The sequence below is a fragment of the Crocuta crocuta genome, unplaced genomic scaffold, assembly GCF_008692635.1.
Source record: "Crocuta crocuta isolate KB4526 unplaced genomic scaffold, BGI_CrCroc_1.0 scaffold270, whole genome shotgun sequence".
Taxonomy (NCBI): domain Eukaryota; kingdom Metazoa; phylum Chordata; class Mammalia; order Carnivora; family Hyaenidae; genus Crocuta; species Crocuta crocuta.
In genome coordinates, this window is record NW_027527569.1 from 4281285 (window position 1) to 4295203 (window position 13919).

The 13919-nt window shown below is 38.3% G+C and overlaps 1 protein-coding gene across 1 annotated transcript in view; it reads right to left on the reverse strand.

Annotated features, from left to right (window-relative positions):
* KCNQ5 (potassium voltage-gated channel subfamily Q member 5) overlaps positions 1-13919 on the reverse strand; it is a 180462-nt gene that overhangs the window by 80292 nt on the left and 86251 nt on the right. The window contains exons 5-6 of the mRNA XM_077770354.1: positions 12550-12660; positions 6186-6281 (exon numbers count right to left, since the gene is read on the reverse strand). Coding sequence (XP_077626480.1) covers positions 6186-6281; positions 12550-12660 — 207 coding nt within the window. The remainder of the gene's footprint in view (positions 1-6185; positions 6282-12549; positions 12661-13919) is intronic.

Genomic DNA, 13919 nt, shown 5'->3' on the forward strand with positions numbered 1-13919 from the left:
ATGTTTTTCACTTCTAGGAAATTATTTTCAGGCTGTTCTTTTTTATGACTTATGCACTAAAATATGATTATGTAATCTCTGTATAAGGCTTGTGTGTATTAACTGGTGGCGTTACTTTAGGCTAATGGGGTGAAGATTCTATTGTTTCACTGGTGGAAAACAGAGTTTCAAAATATATGTATATAGTATACATAAAAAAATATATATATATATATTTTATATTTTTATTTATTTCTGGGAGAGAGAGAGAGACAGCGTGAGCAGGGGAGGGTCAGAGAGAGAGGGAGACACAAACTCTGAAACAGGCTCCAGGCTCTGAGCCGGCAGTCAGCACAGAGCCCCACGCGGGGCTCGAACCCACAAACCGCGAGATCATGACCTAAGCGAAAGTCGGACGCTTAACCGACTAAGCCACCCAGGCGCCCCCATAAAAATATATTTTGGGGGGAACCAGGTTGCTTCCCTATGGCAGTATCTTCTAATCTCTTCTCTTCAGGAAAATAAGCCTGTCAGTATCCGCTTCACAAACTTTCACTTAATTCCCATTTCTGTTTCCAGTAAGCATCTTGGCTCCACTGGAGCTGGTCTAGTCTCTCTTGACGTGAACCCTCTAATATGGCACTTTTGAAGTATCTTTCACTGCTAGCCCCGAGACTTCAGGAATACATAAATGAGGACGCTGCTATTTGATTATGATTCAGACCCCAGGGACTGAGTTCTAGCTCTTCCTAAGCTTGGCCTGGAGATCAAGTGACATCATGTATGAGAAACACTCTACAGACTGAAAAACATTTCGCTCGTCTTGGGCATTATTAATAAACGTTGTGACATTTGGGCAAGTATTCAAGCTGCTTTCTTTTCCCAGACCGCTCCACTTGAAATGAAAAGTTAATTTAAATGAATCATGCAAAGATATTGACACAGCTAAACTTGGTGAAAGCTGCTGGGATTTTAAACTTTTCTCTAAAACCCAGAAGGGCTGGTTAATTTAATTGTCTCACCAACCAAATGACAAAGCAATTTAGGCATCTCAGCGCCCTTTTATTTTTTTTAAATTTTTTCTTGAGGTATAACTGACATATAACATTAGTTTCAATGTGTACAGCATAATGATTTGATATTTGTATGTATGTGAAATGATCACCACAATAAGTCTAGTCTTCTTCAGTGCCTTTTAGAAAGATAGCGACTCTGGCTTGAAACAAATGACATTACTCTTGGTCTTGATGCTTCGTGTATTCAGCAAACCAAGGCAGGTTTATTGGGTGAGAAAATAAATGGATCAGCAAGTGAGGATTGCTTTTCAATCTAGTGCATTCCTAAAAATAAATTTCTGCAATATTTAATCAAAGCTTAAAGCCCTAAATTCTGGCTAAGGGTCACAGCAAGGAAGAACAATGAATATCTTTAAGAATTATATTATTCCTATATCTAATAAAAAAAACCAACTGGATTTGGATGGGGAAACAATTACCTTTTAAATATGTAGAGTCAAGGCACCTGGGTGGCTCAGTAGGTTGAGCGTATGACTCTTGATTTTGACTTAGGACATGATCTCACACTGAGCCAAAGTCAGATGCTTAACTGACTGAGCCACCCAAGCACCCCTCATTTGTTTTGTTTTTTCAGATTCCACATATAAATGAAATCATGTGGTATTTGTCTTTGTCTCCCCTATTTTACTTAGCATAATGCCCTCTAGGTCCATCCATACTGACACAAATGGCAAGATTAATCTCTCTCTCTTTTTTTTAAAGGCTGAGTAATATTCCATTGTCCATTCTGATGGCCACTTGGGTTGCTTCCATATCTTGGCTGTTGTGAATAATGCTGCCATAGCATAGGGGTGCATATATCCTTTCAAATCAGTGTTTTTGTTTTCTTTGGGTAAATACCCAGTAGTGGAATTACTGGATCATAGATTATTTCTATTTTTAACTTTTTGAGGAACCTCCATACTGTCTTCCACAGTGGCTGCACCAATTTACATCTCTACCAACAATGCACAAGGGTTCCCTTTTCTCCACATTCTTGCCAACACTTGTTATTTCTTGTCTTTTTGATTTTAGCCATTCTGACAGGTGTAAGGAGATATCTCATTGTGGTTATGGTGTGCATTTCCATGATGATTAGTGATGTTGAGCATCTTTTCATGTGCCTGTTGGTCATCTATATGTCTTTGGAAAAATGTCTATTCACGTCTTCTGATTTTAGGATTATTGGGTTTTTTTTGGTGTTAAGTTGTATACGTTTTTTATATATTGTGGATATTGCTTCCTTATTAGATACAGCATTTGTAAATATCTTTTCCCATTATAAGTAGGCTGCTTTTTCATTTTGTTGATGGTCTCCTTTGCTGTGCAAAAGCTGTTTATTTGTACAAGTTTAATTACTGATCACAATATATGTTACATAACCCACTTCCATAAAATGAAATTCTAGATCCTTAAGCAAAAGTGTTTAATCAGTCTCTTTACCTTTCATGGGTTACCTGAGAGGAAGGCCTTATCTTCTTATCTTTATCTTTATCTATATAAATACCTCTGGTCCAAAGATTTGCTGCAAGCATAGTAATCTGTTTTCAAGTTCAGCTGCAAATTGTTTTTACACAATTTAGTAGTTGATAAGTTAGATCAGGGAACTTTCTCCAATATTCTCTATATCTGTCTTGTACAAATAGTAGCCAATAGCCATAATATTGCTACTGACCACTTGACATATGGCTAGTGCCATTGATGAATCGAATTTATAAATTAAAAAAATTTTTTTAAAATGTTTTATTTATTTCTGAGAGAGAGAGAGAGAGATAGCATGAGCAGGGGAGGGCCAGAGAGAGAGGAAGACACAGAATCTGAAGCAGGCTCCAGGCTCTGAGCTAGCTGTCAGCACAGAGCCTGACACAGGGCTCGAACCCATGAACCGTGAGATCATGACCTGAGCTGAAGTCGGACGCTTAACTGGTTGAGCCACCCAGGCGCCCCCATAAATTTAAATAGCTACATGTAGCTACTGTCAACTCTATAGGGCATCATAGTTCTATATTATCACAAGGGATTCATGCATGAGAAGTGCCTCGAAGTACTCTCTTTTAATTAATATTTTTAAAAAGTTTATTTATTTTTTGAGAAAGAGAGAGAGAGAGAGAGAGTAAAAGTGAGAGAGGCACAGAAAGAGAGAGGGAGATACAGAATCTGAAGCAGGCTCCAGGCTCTGAACTGTCAGCACAGAGCCTGACACTGGGCTTGAACCCATGAACCATTAAATGAGATCATGACCTGAGCGGAAATTGGACGCTAAACCTACTGAGCCACCCAGGTGACCCAAAGGGCTCAGTTTCTTTTCTTTTCTTATGCTTTTTAAAGTTTATTATTGAGACAGAGAGAAAGAGAGCATGAGCAGAGGAGGGGCAGAGAGAGAGGGAGACACAGAATCTGAAGCAGGCTCCAGGCTCCAAACTGTCAGCATAGAGCCTGATGCACGGCTTGAACTCACAAAGTGTGAGATCCTGACCTGAGCCAAAGTTGGCTGCTTAACTGACTGAGCCACCCAGGCACCCCATAAAGGGCCCAGTTTCTAACAGAACAGCTGATATTTAAAACATTTTTTTGATACAGAATTCCCCTTTAATATCCAGAAGTATCAAGAATATGTGCCGAGAAATGGTTGTATTTTGAGTATGTGTTGATTGAGAAAATATACAATGAAAAAGTTAATAAATACTTTAGTAAGGGTTGTAAATAAATTTAAACTTTGTGATAACAGCATCTATATTCTCCTGAGAGCAAGGAGTCTAGGTATGGGAAAGGTATATGACTGGTCCCATAGGGAGACATATATGATTGGTCCCTGGATAGATGTAAGGAACCTGTAGGATAACGTCTGCATTCACAAGTTGGAAAACATTGTTCTAGAATTAAAAGGTGAGAAGTAAATTAAAGATAATTAAAAGATAAAAATAGTACAAAGAAAAATTCACTGAAAGTGTGTTAACACCTCAGAAGCACCAAAGGCTGAAGGGCTATTTGGGTCCCAGGTATTTTGTGTGCATACTAAAATGTGTGACATTTGTTTTCATTATGGTGATTATCTACTTGGCTTCAGATCTTAAACTTACTACTTAGGGATCTTTTTCTTTACAAAAACAACATTTATCTTTAATGCTCTTTTGAAACCTAAAAATTAAAAAGATAGAGACCCTCTGTTGTTTGCATTAGAAGTCATGTCCAATGATCTGTCAATAGTTGTAGAGTAGTCTGACTTAAAAATTAATACTTGTTGGGGCACCTGGGTGGCTCAGTTGGTTATGTGTTCAACTTTGGCTCAGGTCATGGTCTCATGGTTTGTGAATTCGAGGCCACATCAGGCTCTCTGCCGTCAGCACAGAGCCCGCTTTGGATCTCTTTCTCCCTCTCTCTCTGTACCTCCTCCCACTTTCAAGCTCTCTCAAAAGAAACATTAAAAAATTAATACTTATGTAGTCATTAGATACAAAAAGATGTCCTTCATGATATAACTGAACTGCCCTCCCCTGCTTCTCTCCCTTGCTCCATTTCTATTGGAGGTACTGCATATCATAGCCATGGGCAAAGGCAAAGGCTAAAGGTTGGGTTGTGCAGTAGATATCCCCCAGTTACCCACCCACTTAAACCTACAATCTAAATGAAAACAGTAGTGATTTTCACTACTAGGAATTTATCCAAAGGATACAGGAGTGTTGACTCATAGGTGCATGTGTTCCCCAATGCTTATAGCAGCTATTGTTTAACAATAGCCAAATTATGGAAAGAGCCTAAATGTCTATTAACTGATGAATGGATAAAGAAGATGTAGCTTATATATACAATGGAATATTACTTGGCAGTGAGAAAGAATGAAATTCTGCCATTTGCAACAAGGTGGATGGAACTGGAGGGTATTATGCTAAGTGAAATAACTCAGTGGGAGAAAGACAGATATCATGTTTTCACTCATATGTGGAACTTGAGAAACTTAACAGAAGACCATGTGAGAAGGGAAGGGGAAAAGAATAGTTACAAACAGAGAGGGAGGAAGGCAAACCATAAAAGACTCTTTAATAAAGAGAACAAACTGAGGATTGATGGGGGAGGGTGGGGAGAGGGGAAAATGGGTGATAGGCATTGAGGAGGGCACTTGTTGGGATGAGCACTGGGTGTTGTGTGTAAGTGATGAATCATGGGAATCTACCCCCAAAACCAAGAGCACCCTGTATACACTATATGTTAGCCAACTTGACAATAAATTATATTAAACAACAACAACAACAGTGTGCTTGTTACTATAACATGAAGATGAATCTCCTGACACTTCAGATCACCACCCCAAACCCCTTCAGTTTAGAAGTTCTGCATCTCCCACTGCTTGTCAGGAAGGGAAAAAAATTTCAGACTGTATAATCACTGTCTGCATAATGAAATACCAACTGCATGGTATGGATTTAGGGAAGAATATATTTTATGATTCCTGGGCAACCTGGTTTTAGGATGGTTCTATTCTCAAAAGATATAGATAGCAATGGGAAAAGCATTCCTTTTTAATGCTGAAACAAACCCTAAGTTATTGAAAAGAAAATGAAATGTTAAACAACCTTGTATTATGAGTTAGTTTCAAATAATATGCTTATTAGTTCATATTCTCAAACCTTGACATATTCCATAATCCCACCAGCTCTCAAGATAGGATTAACTATTTCAAGTTATTGCTCTAGATGGCATTAAAAGCAATCTCATGGGCAGTAAACCTTGACATCCTGAATAAATACGCTGTTCTTCAGAACAGTAGCACACATCTGCCTGGAGAAAGCAATCGCAATGCAGGGAACAGTGCCATGTTCTGCTCTATCACTTAATGATCAATTTTGTTTCATCAAGTAATTCGTAAGACATATTAGGTCATTCCAGAAGCAACACAACTGCTAACCTCTCCATGGCCTTGATGGCATGGTTAATAAATCTGAACAATACATGGGCCATTTGCTGAAAATATATATACTTGGGAGGGGGGAACATTTGCCCAAATCCAAGACTGTACATTATGTTCCAATTTCATTTTTACAAACAAAACAAATCAGTAGCTCTACTAAGCATTGAAGCACAAAGACTGGAAAATGACCCGGCAAGCACTTACAGTGACGGATGTTGCCATCAACCTATTACACTGACATTCACCTGAATGAGGTTGGCAGCTGGGTTCCTTCTTTTTTCAAAGTGTTTCTGGCGGTGCTGTTCTTGTACTTTTAATGCAAAACCTGAGCCAAGAATGCCCTGGAACAAAATACAAAAATAGCACTTAAAATTTTTTTCAAAGGAATTGTTAAGCAATTTAAATATTAAAAAAAAATACTCTCAAATGAATCTAAGGAAAGTCAAACCCTATGCAACCTGTTCGTAAACATATTACTTATTAAAACAAACAGTATTTACTTTTTTTATGATACCACTGACAATGGCAAGCTGTGGGGCAAGACTGCCAAGAAGCGTAACAACTTTTGTTCTTTAGTAAATTAGCCAGACAATATTATTTCTTACAATATGGTAAGAGGCATTACAATTACAAATAAATATCACAATTAAAAATTTTTTTGGGTGTGGCCTTTTCTGTGACACTTCTTTATATGTTTATGTTAGAGGAAATGGTTGTATCCATTTGGAATTAGGGGATGTGATGGAATTCAGAGGCTAGGAATTCTGGTTTTGGGCAAAGGTGGATTTAGAATTTGGGACAGTTAAAGTCTTGCTACTGTGGACAAGGGAGTTTTTCCAGCACTTTGATGATACTATGAAATTTTATATTTTCCATTCTTGAAATGGTAGGGTATATATAAAATCTGTCCCAGCTTAATTCTCCACAATGTTATAATTCTACACCTACTCAAGTAGAGTGAAAGGGGTGGGGGGAGATAGTTATCCAGACACTCAGTTTTGAAGACAAAATTTTCCATTTTGCCTGTTTATACAATAAAGACAAGAGCCCTGGTAATTGCAAAGAACATTCCTACTTCCCCAAGTTTTAATCTCACACTTTTAGCATTCCTTACCTTTTTGGTTTTAGCTCACCTTTTCAGATTTTGGAGTTGGTGAGACGAGTATGTGTCTCCTATGTTTATATTAGTACTTTTGGCTGGTTTGCATCCTTTTGCTTATCATTTTGATCTGCCAGAATCCTGGCTTTTGAAATGCCTCCCTCTTTTCAGTTTGCTCTGGTCAACCATTCATGGAATCAAGATGCTTTGTTTCAGCCTTGGGCTAGCTTTTGGAGCTTGCTAAATTCTGTCTCTGGGCTTTGTGCATAAGTCTCTGCTTTATTGGCATGGGACCTGGATCTCCACTGCTTTCAAGTCTGTGGGTTTACCTGCTAGCTATAAATTATTACCTTTTTATTAAACTTCAAGGAGTTTAACTCTTAGGCTAGAGATGGATGTCTTATAAGCACTGAGTCAGTATTTGCTGTAGATAGGGAATGGTTGTTTTTCTTTTCTTTATGTGTGTATATATATATATATACATATATATAGTAGGGAATATCTATTTATATATATATGTATGTATATATATATATTTATTTATTCATTTTGCAAGGGGGGGAGGAGGGCAGAGAGCGAAGGAGAGAGAATCCCAAGTAGGCTCTGCGCTATCAATGAGATCATGAACTCATGAATCATGAGATCATGACGTGAGCCAAAATCGAATGCTCAACCAACTGGGGGGCCACCCAGGCACCATGTCTTTTCTTTATATTTTTAAAGTATTTCAAAGATGGTGTAGGCTACCTGGGCAGGTGGTGGGTTTCTCATCTTTAGGAGGTGTTAAGTCTCAGCTGGATGACAACTTGACCAAGATATTTTTGGGCTCTAGATCACATTTAATGCCCCCTTCTTATCTTACATGTTACAATACTGAGCACATCTGTGACAATAGCCAGATAATCAGTAATGCAATTATATTTAAAATACAGTTACATGCTAATACTGTTTGCTATTAATGAGCAATAATCAACTCCATTATTAATTAGGATGAATGACTGTACCACAAAATTAGAAATTACATTATAGGTTCTGTTTTCCATCTGTCTTTTTTTGTGATTGTCTCATGCCGTCTAAAATCTTCATTAGGCTAAGGCTGCACAAACCAAATTTTGTGCAGACATAAAAACCTGGTCTGTATGACCTTGTCTGTCAATTTAAACAAAATTTCCCTTCATGTGGAGGTTAAAAATGGCCTTCCAACTCTAGTCATTCATAACTTCTAAATTTTTTCCTGTTATTTGAAGTCATTAGGAAAAACTTACTTATTTTCCTTTTAATGTTATTTTTCATGAAGCCTACACATATAAGAAAATAGAAAACATTAGAGTGCATTACGTATGTGTTGTATGTACTGTGTGTACATACATTACATGCAGAGGGCACATAACCTACCCATGGGGCATAATTCAGATTTTGGAGACATTAAATTAACGGCATTAGCTACCATTTCTAGGCATTTATTATGTGAAAATGAGGTTTAAAGGTTTATTTCCCTTTGGAAAATAAAGACGGGCCTAGCACAAACTCAGCATTTGCCAAACAAACTAAAATGTGCTAAAAAAATCACACTGGCATTGCTTAGAAACATATATTAGTAGTTGGCAAATGTTTGCTACATATCTCTTGCGCCAGACTGTACATTACAACAGTTATTAAACCAGGTCTGCTCATTGTCTCATTATGGCTCCATTCCAATTTTCCTCCACTCTAAGTACATGGCTCAGTGAACCTCAGTGGAAGTCTGTTAAAATAAAGTTCATATGTTATATATACATAAAACTTATGGGATATATATGTTATATATGTATGTAATCCATGTGCTATGCCTTCAAGTAGCAACATCAATAAGATGAAACTTCTTAAAAATTGACTTTTGTTGGGGTGCCTGGTGGCTCAGTAGGTTGAGCATCCAACTTTGGCTCAGGTCATGATCTCAAGGTTTGTGAGTTTGAGCCCCATGTTGAGCTCTGTGCTGACAGCTGAGACTGGAGCCTGTTTCAGATCCTCTGTCTCCCTCTCTCTCTCTGTCTTTCCCCCACTCATTCTCTCTCAGTCTCTTTCTCTCTCTCTGAAATAATCAAACATTAAAAAAATACAAAAAAGAAATTGACTTTTGTTTTCATTCATTGCCTAATATCACATGACTTACATTTTTAGATTTTATGTTTTAGTGTTAATGTTGAGAAGTGCTATGTAAACATCAAGTATAAAGAAAATATGTTTTTGTAAACATTTTAAATATCTATCCCTTTATATCTCCCAGATTAAAGGAGCTTAACGTAGCACAGGAGGACAGGCTAGACTGAAAGATACTCTTAGCAGGAAGGAAGGGAGTGTCCTGAAGAAGAGAAAGACCTGTGAGTTAGCGCAATGCTGAGGAGCAGTCTGCCTCTGTCAGCTCATTAGCTTAGGGACGCTGTGGGCCTCAAGGAAAGTGACCTCCTGCTGGAGTTTGGAAGGGTGGTTTATATGGCTCCGTGGTGTGCAGGGGAGTCCTTCTGCTTTGAAGAAAGATGGGGAAAGGCTCTTCTCTTTCTTGGTCCTTGGGTTTCCTGGGAGGAAACCCAACCAAGGATAGCTCATGTCTCACCTCTAAGTTTCCTAGCAAAATGTGCTCTCCTAAATCTTATCCATACAACACTGTTGCCTGCAGGCACACAAGACATAATAGCATTTCCAGCCACCCATTTAAAAAAAAAAGTGTGTTTTTTGGTTTATTTATTTTTGAGACTGAGAGAGACGGAGCACAAATGGGGGAGGGGCAGATAGAGAGGGAGACAGAGAATCTGAAGCAGGCTCCTGGCTCTGAGCTGTCAGCACCGAGCTGGATGCAGGGCTTAAACCCATGAATCGTGAGATCATGACTGGAGCCGAAGTCGGACCGTTACCTGACTGAACCACCCAGGTGCCCCTGCAACCACCCTTTTTAAAGGTATATATGGACTGTTTAATTTTTTCTTTTTTTAAGGGATATATGGAACATTTAGTCTTTCATTCAGTAAATAAGAGAACTAAGCACTTAATATGAGGTAGTAATAAAAGATACATGGGAAAGCCAACTTTTCTTAGCATTGTTAGGGAGTGTTCTCTGCAAGCAAGTTTCTCAGATTCCCAACATATATTAATTTAATTTGCATATATGAACATTGTAATCACTTTATTGGGAAACATTTCCAAGCATAACAACTTAGTGTCTGACCTCTAACCTAACAGAACAACACAATTTAACCCTCTATGATAGTTCAGAGTTTCATTATGGGGACTGGTATTTTGCCAGCTTCCAGAGATGGGTGGACCCTAACACTAATTGGCCCCAAGTCTTTACACATTTTGAACACTCGTATCTGCTTGCTTCTTACAAATATTTTTCCTTTCCTTTGTTGTTAGTTTTCCACCATCTCTTCCCATTATAATGTTTGTTCAATCAGCTGACCTCTGCCTTTGCTGTTTATAATCTTCAGAGAATTGTGAAGCTATGTAGCTCAGCTTATCAGAATTTTCTCTAAATTAAGAACAGGTTATGATTTAGGTCTCAAGAGGCTCTACTATGAGGACAACACAAACACTATTGTCGATTTTAACAGCCCAGAAGTTACCTACTTCTCTGTTTATAGTTTTTCACTGGATCACACAGCTTGTTTCATATGTGGTCTCAGGATAAGTATATACACTTATCCAAAAGCAGCAGTATTTTGGTAAAAAAGCCCAAGATTGTATTTATTGTTTCTAAAGGTATTTTCATGTAGAGAATTTGACTACTGAATAAGTCCCTGCTCTGTTATGGATTGTTGAGCTTGCCAGGCAAGTTGATTTTCAAAAAGTGAGATTTTTTTTTTTTTGGACTCTCCTTGATTTTGCCATTTCACAAAGGAAACAATACTTCTAGATTCACACATAAAGTGGAAGAAAAATTTCATGAAAATTTTCTTCATGGCAAGCATTTGACTTATATCACCATATTGCTCTTGACAAAATTTCTATGGGTGCAATAATTATCCTATTATATAGATGAAGAAACATACCCAATGTTACTTTTATCGGCTGAACTGTATCCCTCTGAAATTCCTATGCTGGAATCCTAATCCCCAGTATGTTAGAATGTGACCTTACTTGGAGATAAGGTCTTTACAGCAGTAATCAAGTTAGAATGAGGTCATTAGGATGGGCCCTAATATGATATGACTGGTGTCTTTATGAGAGGAAGTTTGGACATAGACATGTTCAGAGGGAAGACAATGTGAGGACACAGGAAGAAGGTATCCGTGAACCAAGGAAAGAGGTCTGGAATGGATCCTTCTCTCCTGTTCCTCAGAAAGAACCAACCCTGCTGTCCCTTGAGTTTGGACTTCTAGACTCCAGAACTGTGAGACAATACATTTCTGATGTTTAAGCCACCCAACCTGTGATACCTTTACAGCTGCCCTGGCAAACTAGTACAGTCACAGAGGTGGTACATGACAAAACCAGGTAGTATGTGGCTTTCAATTCAAGCTAAGATCTAATGCTCAAGTGTATGCACAGTCTTTTCAGTGTCTTCTCTGTGGTCTGGGGCAGAACCCAGCCAGTCAATCCACAGCTGGGCTCTGGCCATGGGAATGACAGGAGTGTCCTCTGCACCATTCACAGGCAGTGGAGGAGCTGAGCCAAGGGCTGGGAAGCTGAAAATCCCTAATCCCTTGACTTCCTTTGAAGGGCTGCTCTGGGGTCTCTACTCAGCAGAGACTGTGATGCCACTTAGCTTCTGACTGGAACAAGAGTGAGGTTATTGTTCCTTAAGCACCCCTGTTGCCACTATGTAACACTCCTTTTTGTTGGCTGTCTTCCCCTACGAGAGGTGGAGTGAGCAAAAGTGAGAGTCCGGGGATGGAGGCAAACTGTACTATTTTGACCAACGAACTTTAAAAAAAGAAGAGTATAAAATGATCAGAAAGTAAGTGTCATCCATTAAGGGGAAAATATAATCAGAGGCTTGGGAGAAGATAAATGTGGTCTTAATTCTGATAAGATACAGAAGCTGTTCATTAAGAAAAATCAGTGATGGTGACAGAAAGAATAAATCATCTGACACATTGAAGCCCTTTAAGGTCATATACTTTTCACTCAAATGGATCTGAAAAGGTAAATATCCCACTTATCACATCCAACTCTTAAGCAGCACAGGTTATAAGCCAAATTGGAGAGATCAGTTTAAAAAGAAGATATCTTTAAATTGTTATACATATTTTAAATGTATCAGTAGCGCATTGGATGAGAGCTGATGCCATCTGAATTATTATTTGGTCATAAAGATCTAGAGGGCATAAAACTCTCAGGTTAAGTATCTCCAAGGGAAGATCATCTTTCATAAATTTTCCAACTAGATGTATGTAGAAAAGTCAACGTTATATCAATAAGATTATCTTTGTAGTGATACAGATACATTCCCGGGCACACCAACTTGTGAAAGTTCATGCTAATAAACCTCTAAGATCTAATTTAAACTGTTTTATTTCTGCAAAGATACTCACGGCAGGAAGTGCAAAGAAAGAAATGCCAAGGAGTGCAAAGCCTGCAGAAAGCAATCTTCCCAGCCAAGTTAGGGGAGTTTTGTCTCCATAGCCAATCGTTGTCAATGTAATCTAAAAACAAAATAAATAGAACGTGCAGCTTAAGTACTTGAGAGGAAAGTTAGGAACTATGAACAGGAGGCAAAGCAACATTTCCACTAAATCATTATTCAACAAGCCTTGTTGGCGCATTTTATTACTGTGCTTTAATTTTCCGTGACGCATAACAGAGCTTCTCTTTGTTTAAGGAAGGGAATAACCTACATACTTGTTCCTCTCTTATAACACAATTTTCCATCTTTTCTAAGTGTATCCAAAGAAAGGTTATTTAAATAAGCGGATAACCATCAGAGATACAGAAATGATAGCACCATGGATTTAGGACTGGATCAGTACACAAAGCAATAATTTATGTTAATTAAGTCTGTCTATTTATTACCTTGGCAGGCATTTCCTGGAGGTCTGGTGTGAGCAAGGTACGTGTTATGATTTGTAGTGGAACAAAAAAGAGAGGTACATAGTTCTTGTCCTAAGATATTTACGGCATAAGCGGGGAGACATGTCACACACAAATCATTAAAACACAAAATAGGGCAAGACAGGTACTAAGATGGATGCACAAATAACCTGCTAAGAGGATTCAAAGAACAAATTATTTCCAGCTTGGAGGTGTGGGGGGTGGGGGGTGGCGATTAAGGAGGCTTTGAAAGAGAAGCAATATTTTGGAAGGCAAAAATGATAAAGAAGTTGATCTAGAGTGGGAAAACAGGTGACCAGATGCATAATAGTGAGAACAAATATGGTAGGTTCTGGAAAGTATAAGTTGTTTAGTTGGAGCATGGGTGGGTCTGAGAGGATTAGTGAAAGAGGAGATTAACTAGAAAGGCTATCTGTTAGATCAGGGAGTATCTTTGAAAAACGATATTTGGAGCTCTCCCATGATCAGACTGCTCCAGGATCTTCCCATGCTTCTTGGAACAAAGTCCCAGCTCCTCTCCAGGGCCCATGAGGTTCGGCATGATCTGGAAGAACCATGGAGCAAGCAAACTGGAACAGTGGCAATGAGGCTGCATGGGAGAGCAAATTAAAGAGACGAGTTGATGAAGTTCAATAGAAATGCATTTATTAATCATCTGGGATGAAGGGGAAGACTAAGTCAACAAGAACTTAAAAATTTTAAGGAGAAGATAGTTCCACCATAAATAGAAATATGAGAAAAAGAAGGTTTTGGAGCAAAGATAGAGAGTTTGGCTTTGCAAATAAGTGCTCTTTTTTTTTCAATTCCCACTTTATTTATTTATTTATTTATTTATTTATTTATTTATTTATTT